This window comes from Geotrypetes seraphini, chromosome 12 (assembly GCF_902459505.1).
Source record: "Geotrypetes seraphini chromosome 12, aGeoSer1.1, whole genome shotgun sequence".
Lineage (NCBI taxonomy): Eukaryota > Metazoa > Chordata > Amphibia > Gymnophiona > Dermophiidae > Geotrypetes > Geotrypetes seraphini.
Window position 1 is genome coordinate 78,203,890 of NC_047095.1, and position 18,938 is coordinate 78,222,827.

Sequence of the window (18,938 nt, forward strand, 5' to 3'; positions counted from 1 at the left end):
ACATGGGTGGGATATGGCCATACCGGGGTACAATCTACTTCGTCAGGACAGAGAGGGCAGGTTAGGAGGAGGGGTAGCACTATACATTAAAGAGGACATCAAAATCACCAGGATCACTGATGTCAAGTACACCGGGGAGTCCCTCTGGGTAAACCTGGCAAGAGGTGGCAAAAAATGCCTGTATCTTGGTGTGGTATACAGACCTCCAAGACAACCGGAAAACATGGACGCAGAATTAATTGAAGACATAGAGAACATTACTCTACGGGGCGACACTGTACTGCTAGGGGACTTCAACATGTCTGATGCAGACTGGAACACATTTTCAGCAACAACCAGCAGCAGCAGGAAGCTTTTGACCTCCATAAAAGGAGTACATCTCAGACAGATGGTAACGGAGCCCACTAGGGACCAGGCGATCCTAGACCTGGTACTCACCAACGGGGAAAGCGTCTCAGAGGTCTCAGTAGGAGATACACTAGCCTCCAGCGACCATAACATGATATGGCTCAACCTTGGGAAAGGATCCCCTAAATCAATTACAAAAACAAAGGTACACAATTTCCGGGGCACCGACTTCACATGCATGGGAGATTTCGTTCATCAGACGCTGCAGGACCAAGCAGAGACCGGCAATGTGGAAACTATGTGGTCGTACCTGAAATCATCCATACACGAAGTAACTAATCGCTACATAAAATCAGTAGAGAAACGGCAAAGAAACAACAAACCCCAATGGTTCACTGGAGAGATCTCGCACCTCATTAAGGAAAAGAAAAAAGCATTTCTTTCCTACAAAAGTACGCAAAAAAAAGATACTAAAGTACAATATAAGACCAGATCTGCAGCAGTCAAAACAGCAGTTAGGGAGGCCAAACTTCGAGTGGAAGAAACTCTGGCAAAAAACATTAAAAAAGGGGACAAATCATTCTTTAGGTATATCAGTGATAGGAAAAGGAACACAGACGGTATAGTACGCCTTAGACAACCGGACGGAAACTACGCAGTGGCGGACTCCAAGAAAGCAGAAATACTAAATGAATATTTCTGCTCAGTCTTCACCTGCGAGGCACCAGGACATGGACCACAGTTGAAAGAGAAACAAGACGTGGATGACCCGTTTCAGAATTTTGAGTTCACACCTGGGGACGTCTACAACGAACTGGCAAGACTCAAGGTGAGCAAAGCCATGGGACCGGACAATCTACACCCAAGAGTGCTCAGAGAATTGAGAGATGTTCTAGCGGAACCGTTGGCAGTGCTCTTCAATCTTTCACTAAGCACGGGGAAAGTACCGTTGGACTGGAAAACTGCCAACGTCGTTCCTCTACATAAAAAGGGTTGCAAGGCTGAGGCTGCGAACTATAGACCGGTAAGCCTCACCTCAATAGTGTGTAAACTCATGGAGACACTGGTTAAGTATAGATTGGATACGATCCTAAACGAGGAAAATCTCCGGGATCCCAGCCAACATGGATTCACCAAGGGTAGGTCATGCCAGTCCAATCTTATCAGCTTCTTTGACTGGGTAACAAAAAGACTGGACTCAGGCGAGTCCTTGGACGTCGTGTACCTGGACTTCAGCAAAGCATTTGACAGCGTCCCACACCGCAGGCTGCTGAACAAGATGAAATCGATGGGGTTGGGAGAGACTCTAACTACATGGGTCAAAGATTGGCTTAGTGGCAGACTTCAGAGGGTGGTGGTTAATGGTACCCTCTCTAAAATGTCGGAAGTGACTAGCGGAGTGCCACAGGGTTCAGTCCTGGGCCCTCTCCTCTTCAACATATTCATTGGGGATCTGACTCAAGGGCTTCAAGGCAAGGTAACCTTATTCGCTGATGATGCCAAACTATGCAATATAGTAAACGACTATAATCTAAAAGATGCTATGGAGCAAGACCTGCGTACTTTAGAAAGCTGGTCCTCGATCTGGCAGCTGGGCTTCAACGCCAAAAAATGTAAGGTCATGCATCTCGGAAACAGAAATCCTTGCAGAACTTACACCCTGAATGGAGAAACTTTAATCAGAACTACGGCAGAACGAGACTTAGGAGTAATCATCAGTGCTGATATGAAAGCTGCCACTCAAGTGGAGAAGGCTTCATCTAAAGCGCGGCAGATGATAGGTTGTATCAGGAGAAGCTTCGTCAGCAGGAAGCCTGAAGTCATGATGCCATTGTACAGAGCCATGGTGAGACCTCATCTAGAATACTGTGTGCAATTTTGGAGGCCACATTACTGTAAAGATGTGCACAGAGTTGAATCGGTTCAGTGGATGGCCACCAGGATGGTCTCGGGGCTAAAGGGTCTCCCGTACGAGGAAAGACTGAGCAAGTTGCAGCTCTACTCTCTCGAGGAGCGTAGGGAGAGGGGAGACATGATTGAGACATTTAAGTACATCACGGGACGGGTTGAGGTGGAAGATGATATCTTTCTCCTGAAGGGACCCTCGACCACAAGAGGTCATCCGCTCAAACTCAGGGGAGGGAAGTTTCGTGGAGACGCCAGGAAGTACTTCTTCACGGAGAGAGTGATTGAGCATTGGAACAAGCTTCCAATGCAGGTGATAGAGGCACACAGCGTCCCAGACTTCAAGAATAAATGGGATACCTATGTAGGATCACTACGAGGGTCAGCCAAAGGATAGGATCACTAGGGTATAGACTTGAAAGAGCAGGTAAGTAGAATGGCACTATTACTATTCTACTTGAAGGGGACATTAGACTTAAAGGGGAGGGTCGATGGTGTGGGCAGACTTGATGGGCTGTAGCCCTTATCTGCCGTCATCTTTCTATGTTTCTATCAAGAACGACTCTTTCTCCCATAGCTGGGACAATTCATGTGGGGGTTCCCCAGGGCTCTCCCCTATCCCCCACCCTGTTCAATGTCTATCTCGTCTCCCTGGGAAACCTCCTGCACAGCCTCAAGCTCAAATTCTTCATTTACGCAGATGATATCACACTAGTCATCCCACTAACCAGTTTCACTCTAGAGCTGCTTAACTCTCTATCACACTTACTCAGGCAGATAGAACTCTGGATGCTGTCCTATAGATTAAAACTAAACTCTGACAAAACTAAATTCTTCCTGGCCACCCTCAACGACAAAATCAAAGATACCTCGATTGAAGTGAATGGATCGGACTTCCCCCTAGAACAAACCCTAAAAATACTGGGAGTCACCTTAGACAAACACCTATCCCTTGAGAAACACATTGATCTTACAGTCAGGAAAAGCTTCTCAGTGCTCTGGAAACTCCGCACCATAAAAAAATACTTCGACGACAACTCATTCTGCCTGTTAGTACAATCCTCCATTCTCAGCATCCTGGATTATTGCAACATCATTTATCTAGGCTCCATGAAGAAAACCACCAGGAGACTAAAACTGATTCAGAATACCGCCGTCTGCCTTATATTTGGCTTAAACAAATGGGAACACATTACCCCTTTCTACCATAAACTGCACTGGCTGCCATTTGAATCCAGAGTCCTATTCAAGTTCGCATGCCTCTGCTACAAAACTGTATTTGGTCTTTCACCAAGCTAAACCTCACTTCAAGCTAAATCACAACAATAAGAACTCTCACAGAATTCATCTGTTCGCCTTCCCCTCCCTAAAATCATGTCACCTCTAAAGGTTCCTTGACAAAACCTTCTCCTTCCAGGCAGCCAAACTAAACTCATGGCTAGCCCAAATTGTACTTGACGCCCCCACCTACCTTGACTTCAGAAAAAAACTCAAAACTCACTTATTCCACGGACAGAACCCCTAACTCACCCTCTCACTTCTTCAACTCCCATCAATACACATGAATCTCCACCTTCCCCTATTATTGTACCCACCAAACCAATTAACTTCAATAACCGGTATTTCATGTAAATAAAATTTTACCTTCCTATTGTACACTATTGTATATTCCTGTCAACTTCAATGACCTGTACATTCCTAAAATGTTAATTCCAATGTTTTCATCGTTTGTAATCTTAATGAATTGCTGTGAACCGCCTAGAACTCTCTGGGTATGGCGGTATACAAAATAAAGTTGTTATTATTATAAGCTGCAGAAATGCCCGCTCTAATCCATCTCAAAATGGTAGAGGCAGGCTTGCCCTTACACGCAGGACCCATCAGGACAAACAGAGACATGAAACTCATTGGTGACCTTCAAATACATCAGCAAAAGCTTGCGCACATCCTGGGACTGCAGCACATGGTCCTGGGCCTTTGAACTGGAAGGAACAAACACCGGAAGTCGAACTTCCTGATTCACATGGAAGACAGAAACCACTTTCGTATGAAAGAGCACTGTGGTATCGGTAATACGCAAGAAAGGATCCCGACATGAAAGAGTTGAAGCTCCAAAACTCTCTGAGCTGATGTGACAGCCACAAGGAAGACTGTCTTGATAGTGAGATCCGTCAAGGATGCCTGCTCCAGAGGATCATAAGGCGGACAAGCCAGGGAGGGAGAATTAGATTCAGATTCCACATCAGACAAGGGAGGCGCAAAGGAGGCCTCAGACGAACCGCACCCCATAGAAAATGGACCTGCAAGGCCCTTTTTCAGGCCATCCTGCAGAAACTCCAGCACCTGAGGAACCAAAGGAAAAGGAAAAATCGCCTGATGACTGGTACACCAAGCCTGGTAGCACCGCCAAGCTTTTGCATAGGCCGCCACCGTGGACTTCCTTTTGCTGTGAAGCAACGTAGCTATCACCATAGTAGAATAGCCCTGGGCCATCAAGGATGCGCACTCATGGGCCATGCCATAAGACCAAAGCAGTCTGAGTCCTACAAGCGATCGGCCCCTGTGTGAGTAGATGAGAGTGACAGGGCAACCGCAGCCCCAAGCCCTGCCAGAGTCACACCAGCTCGGCATACCACGGCCACCTTAGCCAATCAGAAGCTCTGTGATACAACAGACACCCTATCATGGGCTAAGGAGTGAAGGCGTAAAGAAGACCCTCCTGTGGCCAGGACTACACCAGAGTGACCAGGCCTTCGCTGCCGGCCTCTTGACGATGATTGTAAAACTGATCGGCCTTCTTGTTCATTGCGGTCACAATGACGTGATGCCACCTATCGGTGCACTTTGCATTCCAACACTCTCTGGGAGAGAAACTATTCTCCGGGGTCCAGTGTCTGGCAACTGAGAAAGTCTGTCCCATGTGAAAGCGGAACCCCAGGGACTCCAAATCCTGGGTGGACTCCAAGCGACTCTTCCAAAGGTTGATTACCCAGCCCAGATGCTGCAGCAAGTGAACCACCTACTTAACTGCCTGGATCCCCTTGGCCTGAGAGGGCGCTCTGACCAACCAACTGCCCAGATATGGATGGACCAGGATACCCAGAAAGCGGAGATGCGTTGCCACTACCACCATCACCTTAGTGAAGGTTCTGGGTGCCGTTGCCAATTTGAAGGGAAAAGCCACAAACTGAAAGTGCTGCTCCAGGATGTGAAACTGCAGAAATTTCTTGTGCGACAATAAAATGGGGATATGAAGATACGCCTCCATGAGATCCAGGGAGGCCAGAAACTCCCCCAGCGCCTCCAAGGCAATGACGGAACGCACTGTCTCCATGCGGAAGCGGGGCACCTTCAGTGCCACATTGACCACTTTAAGACCCAGGATCGGTCTCCAATCTTTGGAGCTTTTCTTTGGAACGATGACACGGGATGGAGGCACTGGGGGCACTAAGGACACGGGATGGAGGCACTAAGGGGCACTAAGGACACGGGATGGAGGCACTGGGGGCACTAAGGACATAGGAAGGAAGGAAGAAGGGAAGGAATAGAAAGGGATAATTATTGGGCCTGAGTGCAGAAAGAAAGAAATGAAAGAAAGGATGCACAGTCAGAAGGAAACGCAACCAGAGACTCATGAAATCACCAGACAGCAAAGGTAGGATAAATGATTTTATTTTCAATTTAGTGATAAAAATGTGTCAGTTTTGAGAATTTATATCTATTGTCTATATTTGTCTATTTTTCTATAGTTACTGAGGTGACATTCCATATTTTAAAGTCATCCGGCTTGACATCTTTAAAAAAACCCTCAAATATAAATGATAATTAACATTTTCTCTGCATTTAGTGTGCTTTGTAGTTTTTTAAATTTTTATGGTTACCATTATGAATTAATAAGATATTATGTGTACATGAAAAATGAATGGAAGAAATTGGGGGCAGGATTGAGGCAGGACTGACAATTAATAGATCTCCCCTTTTGATGAAAAAAATAAATGGTCACATTATGCATAACTCATCTTCTCATCTTCCTTGAGAGCATTACTCCCCTCCTCAAATCACTTCAATGGCTCCCCATCCACTTTTGAATACAGTTCAAGCTCCTCTTACTGACTTACAAGTGCATTCACTCTTCATAGCTAGACTCAGGAAAACCAAGTGCATTCTTTACATGCAGGCAGCATTGCTATGTTGCAGCGTAATAAGTGCAGGTGGCTTTGCAGTAGAATCCATATTGGTTTGGTTCTGGCATCACAGAGACACAAAAAAGATGGCTAGGCAATCTGTTCCCTATCACTAGATATGAAGGTGCTAAATAAACAGCACCTGACTACCACTAATGCATTTGTAACCCTGTAATTTGATAGAGAGGAACAATCTAGATTTTACCTGAAACAAATTTTTGCCATTTTTGATCAATGTTATACTTCACACAGTTGTTTCCTGAAGGAAATATTATTGTTTGCTCATCAACAAAGGTAATGCTATTTGACACCTTTGCTCGGAGTCCAAAGATGTAGAAAGGTTGGGCCACAATAACTGACATAGTGATCTGTGGGGGAAAAGAAAAACAAAAGCAAGATCAAATTGAATTCTAGTCCTTAAATCAGGAACACAATATAACTCAACTACAGACAGCCCTTTCCATAAAAAGCATTGTAGCTAGGCATTATAACGAAGAATGCCTGAGCTCTATAGAAACATTACTAAAGTTAACGACAGGAAAGAAGGATTACAAGGTCCATGTAATCTATCCATTTAAAATCTACACATCTAGGCACCAAAATGATCCGTACCTATCTCAGGCTTTAACTTCACTCCACAGCAACCTAAAAAGAGATTATGTTCTTACCTGGATAATATCTTTTCCAGTAGATAAGTGTGTCATTCTGGACAAGCGGGTTATCTCCCTATGGCCGCGAGCCATCTGCAGAAGGAATCCACTCCAGATTTTTTCTGGGATCCTCTTACTTCACTGGGAGCTCTACTGCCACCTATAGTTAGTTTCCAAGCATGCAAGAGCTCCTCCGAGACTAAAGTAAAGAAATGGGAAATTTCCCAAACAAACAGTTCTGCTCTAACAAAATAACACTTGAACAATGAAATAACAATCAAATACCAACAGAAGCATCAAAGGAGCTCAGGTAGTACCCCTGTAGACTCTAGAAATATATTAAACAGTATTCATCAGGGCCCAAAGGGGTGACTGGTATCCAAGTTACATTCTTAGAAAAGAACAATCAGAATGAGACAGTAGGCAGATGGAGGAAGGACAGGGCAGGAATGCAGAATGTCACACCTATCTACTAGAAAAGATATGATCAAGATAAGAACATAGGGCTAGATTCACTAAGCAAACCGATCGTGTACTGATCGGTTTGCGCTCACTTTCCGACTATGGCTCAATTCACTAACGTTCCTCCAGACCACATCCACACCCGATCCAATTTGCGCATAGAAATGAGTAAAGAGGCATGTAAATTTCTTAAGGCATCGATTCATGAAACCATTTCATCCACACAGACAGGCCTTTCCAATCCAAAAAGTTTTGACTGCTGAGGACCAGTCGCTTTACATCCTCGTCAACTATTCCTGCCTAGCAACTGCCGCATGCATGTTAAGAACCCCATTAAAAATATATATCTACCCCGCAAAAAATCCAAAATATATCTAAACTTTAAATATATGTAAACTTTCATGTACATAAGCATTAGAAATATTTTTTGATTTTTTTTGGAATGTGCATAGCGAGCGCAGGAGTGAATCTCGGATTTGTAATGCGCATGGCGAGAAAATCGCGGATTAACCCTGTGCTCTCCTTGCGCATTGTACATTTCATATATCAATGCCAAATTAAAAAAAAAAATCAAAAATAACTTTTAAGGGCCTGTTATCCCTCCCCCCTCTTCCTTCCAGCTAGATTGTCACGTGCATCTGAAGTCACGGGGGTCGCCTTTGGTTGCTTCGGGCTTCACGGCAGAAAGAGCCACACAGCCTCCTGGGATTCGTAGACTGTATATAACAGCGCGTGATCTCAGCGTATTCAACTGCTGTTATCTATTGTGCCTTCTACAGTGTTCTCCCCAGAAATTTTTTCCAGCCGGGTGGCATGAAAAAGTAGCCGGGTGGGGCGGCACAGGGAAATTTGGTGGTGGGGAAAATTAAGGACTCCTTTTACTAAGCTGCAATAGCGTTTTTAGCGCGTGCAGAATTGCCATGCTACACGGCTAGAACTAACCCCAGCTCAATGTTGGTGTTAGTGTCTAGCATGTGCAGCAATTCTGCGCGAGCTAAGCGCGCGGTAAAACCGCTATCGCAGCTTAGTAAAAGGAGCCCTAAATGTGTACTATTTGTATTAGTTAATTATTATTAGTTATTTTCCAATGCTCAATATGACTGCCTTTCTTAAGGTTTGACACTTGTTCCATAATATATATATTAAATTTAAGAAGTATCCAATTCTAGAAGTGAATAATTAGATATTTGCCCTCTTTCAAATGGTATAGAGCAGCGTCTCTCAAACTTTTTTAACTCCGGCACACTAAATGCAGCAAATGTTTTTCATGGCTTGAAAAAATTTCTGGGGAGAACACTGATGCCCTTAATTTTCAAGGTCCAATCACGTCAAAGAATGATGCTTATCTGGGCAGTTGTATAATAAAAAGAATGGATAAGATAACATGAGAAGTGAAATTGTCATGAATCAGAGGGATACATACCCTGTAGGTCCTAAAAGCAGGCTTGTGGATTAGATATAAACTATGAAGGCAGTGGTGTACCTAGCATATGTGACACCCGAGGCCCATCATTTTTTGACACCCCCCCCCATCTGTATGAAAAACATGATTTTTAGTAACAATCCACACATCACACAAGAATGTACCTAGGAAAAGGCAGCATCTTACATATTGCAGTGAGCAGTACATCAATACACCCATTGTAAAACTAAACAAGCCAGACTAGTACAGATCAATCCTGCACAGTCAATCCTAACTGAAAACCATGTCTTTCGAACACACCTTCGCCTAATATGGAATATGTAATCACAAACTAACCCCTCTCCCTTTTACAAATCTGTAATGTGGTTTTTAGCCATGGTGGTAACAGTTCAGACTCTCATAGAATTCTGAGAAATTACCATCATGGCCAGTGCTAAAAAAAAAGCTCTACAGTTTTGTAAAAGGGGGGATAAAATAGAAAAATGTAGACAAAGGTTAAATTGAACGACCAAGAAGCTGGACTCTGCATACAATGCAACACCACAGAAACAGCGATGCATCTTCCCTAAAGCAAAAAAATAAATAAATATAATTTTTTTCTACATTGTCTTCTCTGGTTTCTGCTTTCCTCATAGTCTTGACACTCTCTTCCTTTCATACACTGTCTACCCTCTCTCTGCCCCTTCTATATGGCATCTTCTCTCCTTGTATTCCCCTTCCATCTCTCCCTTCATCCCTATTATTCTGGCATCCATCTTCTTCCCTTCCCTCCTTCAATGGTCTGGCATCTCTCTCCTCTTTTTCCCTTCCCTCTCCCACACCCCCATGGTCTGGCATTTCAATCTCCTCTCCCTTCCCCCCACTTCCATCAGCATCTGCCCCCTTTCTTTCCCTCCAACCCAATTCCATCCAGTATCCTTCCCCCTTATGTCTCTCTCTCCTTTCCGTGCACACCAATTCCATCAGCATCTGCCCCCTTTCTCTCCCTCCATCACCCTTCCATACCACCCTGACCTCCTTTTTCTCCCTCCACCACCCTTCTATACTCCTCTCTCCCTCCAAACCAGCAAGGTCCCATGATGACTGCTTCTGTTGCCTCTGCCTCTGTAAGATGTAAATGACATTGGAGGGGGTGGGCCGGCAGACACAGGGAATTGCAGCAAGGTTCCGCAATGACTGCAGCTGCCGGTCCTCCCCTTCCGACGTCACTTACGTCTTCTGGAGGCAGAGGCAGCAAATGCAGTCATCGTGGGACGTTCCTGCACTTCAGTGCGGCTGCCGACCCTGCTTCAGAATAAGTACGGCAGCCGTGCTGAGGTGCAGGTGCCATTTAGAGCAGCTTGGAAGGTTCTGGATCCAGCCGGCTGTGTACCCCCCTATGGCTGGCACCCGGGGCGGTCTGCCACTGTATGAGGGGATAAAAAATAATAGAAAGAATGGATAACTGGGGGGTCACGTGATGGCTGGTTCCTGAGCAGACGTCCGAGCACAGAGCTCCGCTCTGACTTCCCTGTTTTTCCCCCCTACTAGCGGTCCATGCCGGGTGAACGTTTTTATTTCTAGATCGCCGGTGTAGGCGTTAGTGCAGGGGCGCACTGTTGCGATCTGGGGAGGTGCTGAATTCCTCTTTCAGCCGCGGGGCATGCCGCCAAAAGTTTCCCGGCCGGTGAAGCAGTGTGCGAGCCCAGCGTGCAAGATGGCCGGCACGCAAACCGACGTCCCAGCGGATCATTCTGATGATGTGCTGCAGGTGTCCATGAGGCATTTGTCGCAGTTGCTAGATGATAAACTCGCTAAACTGCATGCCTCTATAGATGAATTGAAAGACACCTTAGCGGGACAAGCCGTTCAACTGCAGCACGTGGAACTGAGAGTGTCGGCCCAGGAAGATCGCACTGGGGTGGCAGACGGGCGGCTCGACTCGTTGGAAACTCGAGTTTGTCAGCTCATGGAGAAGGTTGAAGATCAGGAAAACAGGGCCCGACGGAAGAACCTTCAGATCATTGGAATTCCAGAGTCTGTTAAAGACTCTGAGCTCCTCCATATTGTGGAGAAGAGGCTGCCGAAGGAATTGGGCCTCCCAGAGCACGCGGGCCCAGTGGTGGTGGAACGTGTCCACCGTGTGGGGCAGCGACGGGAGCATGAGGGCACTAGCAGACCGAGAGCCGTGCTGGCCTGCTTTCACAATTATGCTATCAAAGCCCGTCTGCTTGAGCTATTTAAGAAGTTCCGGCGTCTGGATTATGAGGGTGCCAAGATTTTGATCTTCCAGGATTTCTCTATTAAGGTGGCTGAACAGCGCAGAACCTTCACACCTTACTGCTCGCAGCTGGTCGCAAGAGGAATCAGATTTGCCTTCTTATATCCAGCTAAGGTGCGTTTGACCCATGAGAATCGCACCTTTACTGTGTCCCAGGCGGAGGAACTCAAGCGCTTTATCGAGAGCCTCCCCGCCCAGTAGGCCTCCTGTGAACACCTGGCTGCTCTTTACCTACTGGGCGCCTGGTGGCGATCTGGACCTGGATGAAACGTGTCGTTTCCTTTTTCATCTTTGTGTCTCCATCTTGAGGGGAGAGGCCCCTCATGATCCCTGCCGATGTCTCCAGTGTCATCTTGAGAAAGTCTTTGTGCAAGCCCTTGTCTTTTGATCCTGCTGCTTTGGATGGAGGGGACCTCTCGTGGAGTACCTGACAAGAGGATTTTTATGGCAGGGCTGCCTCCCCCCGGGAGCTTCCAGGGGGCTGCGTTTGACTCTTCTTGGACCTCTTTCTGTTATGAGGGGGGGGGGGGGCTTTGTTGCCCTTCCAGTTTTTCTCGTATTGTGTTTCAAGTTGTATGCCCCTGCACATATATTTGTTTCCACGCAGGTTATGGACGATTCTGGTTTTTGTTCTTGGACATGATTATGGGGGTGGATGGGGGGGGAAGCTTTGGGGAGGGGATTGTGGGTATCTGTATCTGCTTGTAGTTGGGGTTGGTGCTATGGGAGTGTGGATGAGAGTGTGGTTATGGGTTGGGGGGGTGTTGCGGAGGGGGGGATAGATAAGGGAGATGTCTGCGGGGGGTGGTGGGTCTGTCTGAAGGAACAGGAAGTTTTGTTGGGGAGGGGGTGGGCTGCATCCTGGGAGCCTGGCTCCGTCTATTTTCATGGGTGAGTGGGAGGAGCGAAGGCTCGACTGGGAGGCCGTTGCTCCTGCCCCATGTGGTCTTTGGTTATTTGTGTGCACCCTTGCTGTCTCTTGGTCTCATGAGTGGAGTTAAAATTGCTAGTTTTAATGTTGATGGACTGCACCTCCCTGTAAAGCGCAGCAAGATGCTCCAATACTGCAGGAAGTTGCAGGTGGATGTCTTGCTGCTCCAAGAGACGCACCTTAGCGCTTCTGAACACGCCAAGCTCCAGAGAGATTGGGTGGGCGATCTTGTTTATGCCTCTTTTATTAATAGACAACGTGGTGTGGCTGTACTTTTTCATAAGAAACATACTTGTACGCTGCATAAACTGCTTTCAGATCCTGAGGGTTGATGATATGTAATTTGGGTTGGGGAATTCTTGGGGAAAAAATGTGCTTTTTGCTCCATCTATGCCCCCAATGTTTATTCCCATCGCTTCTTTTCTGTCTTAGTGGCTGCCCTCACCCCCTTTTCTGAGTACCAATTGGTGCTTGGTGGAGATTTCAATATTACTGCTGACCCTCTTATTGACTGCAAGCCTCCTAAGCCTCATTTGCATCAAGGGGAACAACATAAGGGTGTTAATTTTGTCAATTCTCAATTGGGACTCGTGGACCTGTGGCGTACGCTCCATCCCGATCAGTGTTCTCCCCAGCGCTTTTCAGCTGGGCGCTCCACCCAGCAAATTTAGATGCCCGCCCGGCTGTCATCTACTGAATCCTGCTGCCGCCACTGCTTAACGCACAGCCTGAAGAGCCGCTGAAAAACTCCCACCGGACTTTAAACAAAACAAAACCCAGCAAGCGACTCGAACCCGGCTTCCTTCCGAAACCGGAAGTTACATCGGGGGTGGGGTAGGGAAGAGAAGCCGGCACGGACAGTGGTACCATTAGAGCCCCGGAGCATGCGGGAGATAGGCCAGCCACGGAGGAAAGCTTACTTGCTCTTGCTTACTTCAGGTCTTTCTCGCTGCCGGGTCCTGCCTACTTTCTGTTTCCGCGAAGGAAGGACCCGGCAACGAGAAAGACACGAAGTAAGCAAGAGCAGCAAGTTGTAAGCTTCCCTCTGTCGCTGACCTTTGGGAGATAGGTAAGTGACGAAGGGAAACTTGCAACTTGCCTTTGTCTGTAGCGAATCTGCTGGGTGTGTGAGACGGGGGGGGGAGGTGAATGGGAGGAGAAATGCTGCTGTACCCAATTAGAGGGGGAGGGTGAAGAGAAATGCTGCTGCTTCTGATGTACCCAATTGGGGGGGGTTAAGAGAAATGCTGCTGATGCTGCTGTACCCAATGGGGTGAGGGGGAGGGGGAAGAGACATGCTGCTGCACCCAGTTAGGGGGGAGGGTGAAGAGAAATGCTGTTTCTGCTGTACCCAATTGGGGGGAAAGAGAAATGCTGATGATACTGCTGTACCCAATAGGGGGAGGGGGAGGAGAAATACTGCACCCAACTGGGGAGAGAGAGGGAAGGAGGGAGAAGGAAGACCAGGAAAAAGATGCAAAGACCATGGGAGGGAGGGAAAGGAGATACCAGACCATGGAGTGGAAGAGAGAGACGTCAGGACATATGGGGGAGAGAAGCAGGGCCGGATTAAAGGATAGGTCCAGTAGGCACAGGCCTAGGGCCCGAAATGGTCAGGGGGCCCCAAAATAGTCAGCGGGGCCCGCCAGAACTGTGCTTTGGGGCCTCACCCTTGCTGGATTTGCCGGCAGCAGCAGCCTCTTCATCATCCCTGGCGCCCCCTACCCAATCCGACCCTCCTATTTCTCCCTCCTTCCCTCATCAGTGACGTGCCAGAGGGAATCACAGCCCTGAAGCAGCCTGCTTAGAGTAGAGCAGTACTGTTTAGAGTCTTGTGATGGGAGGAAGAGATAGGAGGGTCGTGGGGGGAGAGTAGCAGTCTGCTCCGGGTACTCGGCCTGGCGTCATGAACTTCTTCGGCTAGCAACAGCATTTACAATTCACTGCTGTTGCCAGCTTCAGGCTCTCTTCCTCTCTGCCGGATCCTGCCTACTTCCTGTTTCCATGAAGGCAAGACCCGACAGAGAAAAAGGCCCGAAGCTGGCAACAGCAGCGAATTGTGAATGCTGCTGCCCGAAGAAGTTCATGACGCCAGGCCTTGGGTGACAGAAGGAGGAAAGGGAGCAGAGGGGGGGAGACTTGCTGCACCCAACTGGAAGGAGGAAGAAGATGAGGGAGGGAATGAAACCAGATGTCAGGGATTGGAGGGAAGGGAGGGAGGAAGAGATGCCAGGGCATGGAGAGAAGGAGGAAAGTATGCCAGATCAAGGGAAAAGGAAGGGGGAAAGGAAGGAGGAGATGTCAGAGCATGGAGGGAGAGATGGAAGAAAAGGAAAGGAGAGAGATGCCAGAGAATCAGGGAAGAGAAGATACCAGACTGTGGGGTGCGAAGGAAAGAAAGGAGAAGAGAGAGATGCCAGAGCATAGGGGACGGGGTGGTGACAGAGAGAGAAAAATGGAGAGGTGGCAGAGCTGAAACCAATCATGTACAAAGGAGAAGAGAAGGGGCACAGGATAGACAATTTATTGAAGGAGCATAAAAGGAGGGAAGATGCCATATGGAACGGGGAGAGGGCGGACAGTGGATGGAAGGGGCTGTTGCTGCATGGAAGACAAAGTGGACAGATGCTGGCTAGAAAGAAGAGTGAAGACAAGATGATAAAAGCAGAAACGACAAAAGATAGAAAATTGTTTTGTTGCTTTAGAATAAAATAGTATTGTAGTTGTATTGGAAAAAACTTTTATATGCAGACAATAAGGTAATTTTTTTATTGGACTCATTTTAATACATTTTTTTTACTAACTTTTAGAGACCAAAACCCCGTTTCTCAGGTCAGGACAGTATAACGTAAAAGCAGTATACTATATTGACCTGAAGAAGGAGGCTAGGGCCTCTAAAAGTTAATTGAAAAATGGATTAATCCAATAAAATGGTATATTATTTTCAATTTTTGTTTTATTTCTATTTGTTAATTTATAAAGTGGTGATTGTCAGTATTTTCAAATTTACATCTGCTATATTTATATTTTGCAGAGTATTAGGGAGCTATGTGTCATTGTTTCTGGGGTGTTTCACTGTATGCAGTTTGGCTTCTTGGCGGTTCAGTTTAACCTATATCAACATATTTCTATTTTTAGTTTGTGATTACTTATTCCATACTGGGTGAGGGTGAATCTTTGTTATGTGTGTTTGAAAGACATGGTTTTCTGTTAGTGTTGACTAGCCTTGTTTGGCGAAATGCATCGGGCATGGTTCTTGGGAGCACCTTGAATAAACCTGATTTGAATATTTATTTTCTGCCGATCTTTTATTTCATGTTAGATTCTTTGGACTGCTTGCCTTGTTGTTTCATTACAAGTTAACATATATGGAGTGGAATGTACCAGAGGAGTTACAGATTTAGTTGTTTATACATACATAGGCAGTATTCTCCCCAGGGTCTTTTAGCCGGGCGCTCCGCCCAGCTAATTTAGATGATCGCCCGGCAAATCCTGCTGCTGCTGCCACCGATGCTCCTTCCTGGGCTGACTCGCCACCAAAAATTTTGTTTGACACCTGCCATTTTTTTTTTTTTGCCAGCATGCTTTTACTTGCTTCGGGCCTTCCTTGTTGCCGGGTCCTGCCTACTTTCTGTTTCCGCGAAGGCAGGACCCGGCAGCGAGGAAGGCTCGAAGCAAGTAAAAGCAGCAAGTTGTAAGCTTCCCTCCGGGACTCTATCGTGTGCATGCTGGCTTCCCTTCTCTTCCCTCCCCCCACCCCCCCACGGGACGTAACTTCCGGTTTCGGAGGGAAGAGAAGGGAAGCCGGCACGAACACGATGGAGCCCCGGAGGGAAGCTTACAACTTGCTGCTTTTACTTGCTTCGGGCCTTCCTCGTTGCCGGGTCCTGCCATCGCGGAAACAGAAAGTAGACAGGACCCGGCAACGAGGAAGGCCTGAAGCAAGTAAAAGCAGCAAGTTGTAAGCTTCCCTCCGTCGCTGACCTATGGGAAGATAGGTCAGTGATGGAGGGAAGCTTACAACTTGCCTAGCGACTCTGCCGACAGGTGTGTGAGCTGGAAGGGATGGGAAGAGAAATGCTGCTGCTGCATCGAATGGGGGGGAGGCGAGGGGGAAGAGAAATCTGCTGTTGCTGCACCCATTTTTGGGGGGAAGGGAAGAGAAATGCTGCTGCACCGAATAGGAGAGGGGGAAAAGAAATGCTGCTGCACCGAATGGGGGAGGGGAGGGGGAAGAGAAATGTTCTGCTGCTGCACCCATTTTGTGGGGAGGGGGAAGGGAAGAGAAATGTTGCTGCTGCACCCAATTTTTTGGGGGGAGGGGGAAGAGAAAAGCTGGTGCACCCAATTGGGGGGAAGAGAAAAGCTGCTGCAGCACCCAATTGGGGAGAGAGAGGGAAGAAGGAAGACCAGGGAAGGGAGAGGAGAGGCAAGAGATGCCAAGACCATGGGAGGGAAAGGAAAGGAGCTACCACACCATGGAGGAGGGAGAGAATTCAGCGCATATGGGAGGAGGGGGAGGATGGAGATCCCAGGGCATGGGGGAGACAAAGGAAGGAGATAGAGATGCCAGACCATGGGGTGGAGTGGGAAGGAAGGAAGGAAAGGAGAAGAGAGAGATGTCAGAGCAAAGGGGAGGGGGTGAAGCTGAAATGAATCATGTACAAAGGAGAGAAAGGGCACAGGATATACAGTTTATTGAAGGGACATAGAAAGAGGGAAGATGCCATATGAAACAGAGAGCGGGCGGACACTGGATGGAAAGGGCAGAGAGGGTAGACAGTGGATGCAAGGGGCACAGAAGGTGGACAGTAGATGGAAGGGATAGAGAGAGAGAGGGCAGAAGCTGGGTGGAAGTGGCAAAGAGAGGACAGATGTTGCATGGATGGGTGCGAGGACAAATGCTGAATAGAAAGAAGAGAGCGAAGAGAAGATGATTAAAGCAGAAACGACAAAAGGTAGAAAAAAATTTTTTTGTTGCTTTATGTAGAATCAAGTAGTATTGTATCTAATGATTAAAGTTTATAAATAGGAAATGGAAATAAGGCAGTTTTTTGGGGACTAAACCCCTTTCCTCAGGTCAGGATAGGATACCATAACAGCAGGGGTGCCCAAATGGTCGAGCGCGATCGACCAGTAGATCGCAAAAGCAATGTGAGTCGATCGCGTTGCCTTTGCAATCTTTTTCTTCCTGCCTCCCTGAGCCAGGCCAGGCGCATACAAGCGCCGGACTCACAAGACTTCACCTCCGACGTCAATTCTGACGTCAGAGAGGAAGTTCTGGGCCAGCCAATCACTGCCTGGCTGGCCTGGAACTTCCTCTCCGAAGTTAGAATTGACATCAGAGGTGAAGTCTTGTGAGTCCGGCGCTTGTACATTCCTGGTCTGGCTCGTGGAGGGAGAAATCGGAATGCTGGCTTAAGGGGTAGGGAAAGAATTGGGGAAGTGGAGAAATTGGCACGATGGCTTGGGGGGGCAGGGAGAGAGAGAAAGACAGGCAGGCGGGGGGAGAGAGAAAGAAAGAGAGACAGAAAGAAAAGGGGAGGGGCAGAAAGAAAAAATATTGAATTTACAGTCAGAAGAAGGAAGTGCAAACAGAGACTCATGAAATCACTAGACAAAAAGGTAGGAAAAATGATTTTATTTTCAGTTTAGTGATCAAAATGTGTCTGTTTTGAGAATTTATATCTACTGTCTATATTTTGCACTATGGCCCCCTTTTACTAAACTGCAGTAGCGGTTTTTAGCGCAGGGAGCCTATGAGCATCAAGAGCAGCGCAGGGCATTTAGCGCATCTCCCTGCTCTAAAAACCGCTATTGCGATTTAGTAAAAAGGGAGGGGGTATATTTGTCTATTTTTGTATAGTTGCTCCTGAGGTGACATTGCATAGAATCGTCTGCCTTGACCTCTTTGAAAACCCGCAGAATATAAATGGTAATTAACATTTTCTCTGCATACAGTGTGCTTTGTGTTTTTTTAAAAAATTTTATTGTTGGAGATCATCTTGACTTGGTCATTTTAAAAGTAGCTCGCAAGCCCAAAAAGTGTGGGCACCCCTGCTATAGAGCCATTTCTTGTATGACTGGATGAGCTATATTTATCTTTTTTTTAGTTGTTTAAATTCATGCAGAAATAAATGGCTAGATTGAACCTAATGACTTCATTAACGCCTTTCCTTTTTGTTAACCTCTATACCATTTGAAAGAGGGCAAATACTTCTTAAATTTAGTAAAAATATTCTGGCACAAGTGTCAAACCTTAAAAAAGGAAGTCATATTGAGCATTGGAAAATAATAATAATTAACTAATAAAAATAGTACACATTTAGGGCTCCTTTTACTAAGTTACGATAGTGGTTTCAGCGTGCGCTTAGCACGCGGAGGAATTGCCACGCGCGCTAGATGCTAACGCCAGCATTGAGCTGGTGTTAGTTTTCCCATGTAGCGCAGGGGTTTGCGCGCACTAAAAATGCTAGCGCACCTTAGTAAAAGAGGGGGTTAATTTTCCCCACCACCAAATTTCCCCATCCCGCCCCACCCGGCTACTTTTTCATGCCACCCGGCTGGAAAAAATTTCTGGGAAGAACACTGCCGATGAATCTGATTTTACTTATCATTCTCCCGTGCACAATGTGCATAGTCGCTTGGACTACTTGTTAGCAGCCCCGTCCCTTCTGTCCGGAGTTAAGCAAGTGATGATTGAAGATGGTGTTCTCTCTGACCATCACTTGGTCTGGATGGAGCTACTTGATCCGCAGGTATCACAGAGGCCGTT

At 46.9% G+C, this 18,938-nt stretch overlaps 1 protein-coding gene across 4 annotated transcripts in view; it reads right to left on the reverse strand.

Annotated features, from left to right (window-relative positions):
• The window catches only part of CFAP57 (cilia and flagella associated protein 57), a 503,571-nt gene that overhangs the window by 478,780 nt on the left and 5,853 nt on the right, over positions 1-18,938 (reverse strand). For 3 of the 4 annotated variants that reach the window (XR_004536603.1, XM_033916173.1, XM_033916174.1), the window contains exon 2: positions 6,643-6,805. Coding sequence is in view for 3 of the 4 variants with exons in the window: in XM_033916173.1 (XP_033772064.1) it covers positions 6,643-6,799 (157 nt within the window). In the remaining variant the exon portion in view is untranslated. Of the gene's footprint in view, positions 1-6,642; positions 6,806-18,938 lie in introns of those variants that run through there. The other variant, XM_033916175.1, reaches the window with a different exon arrangement.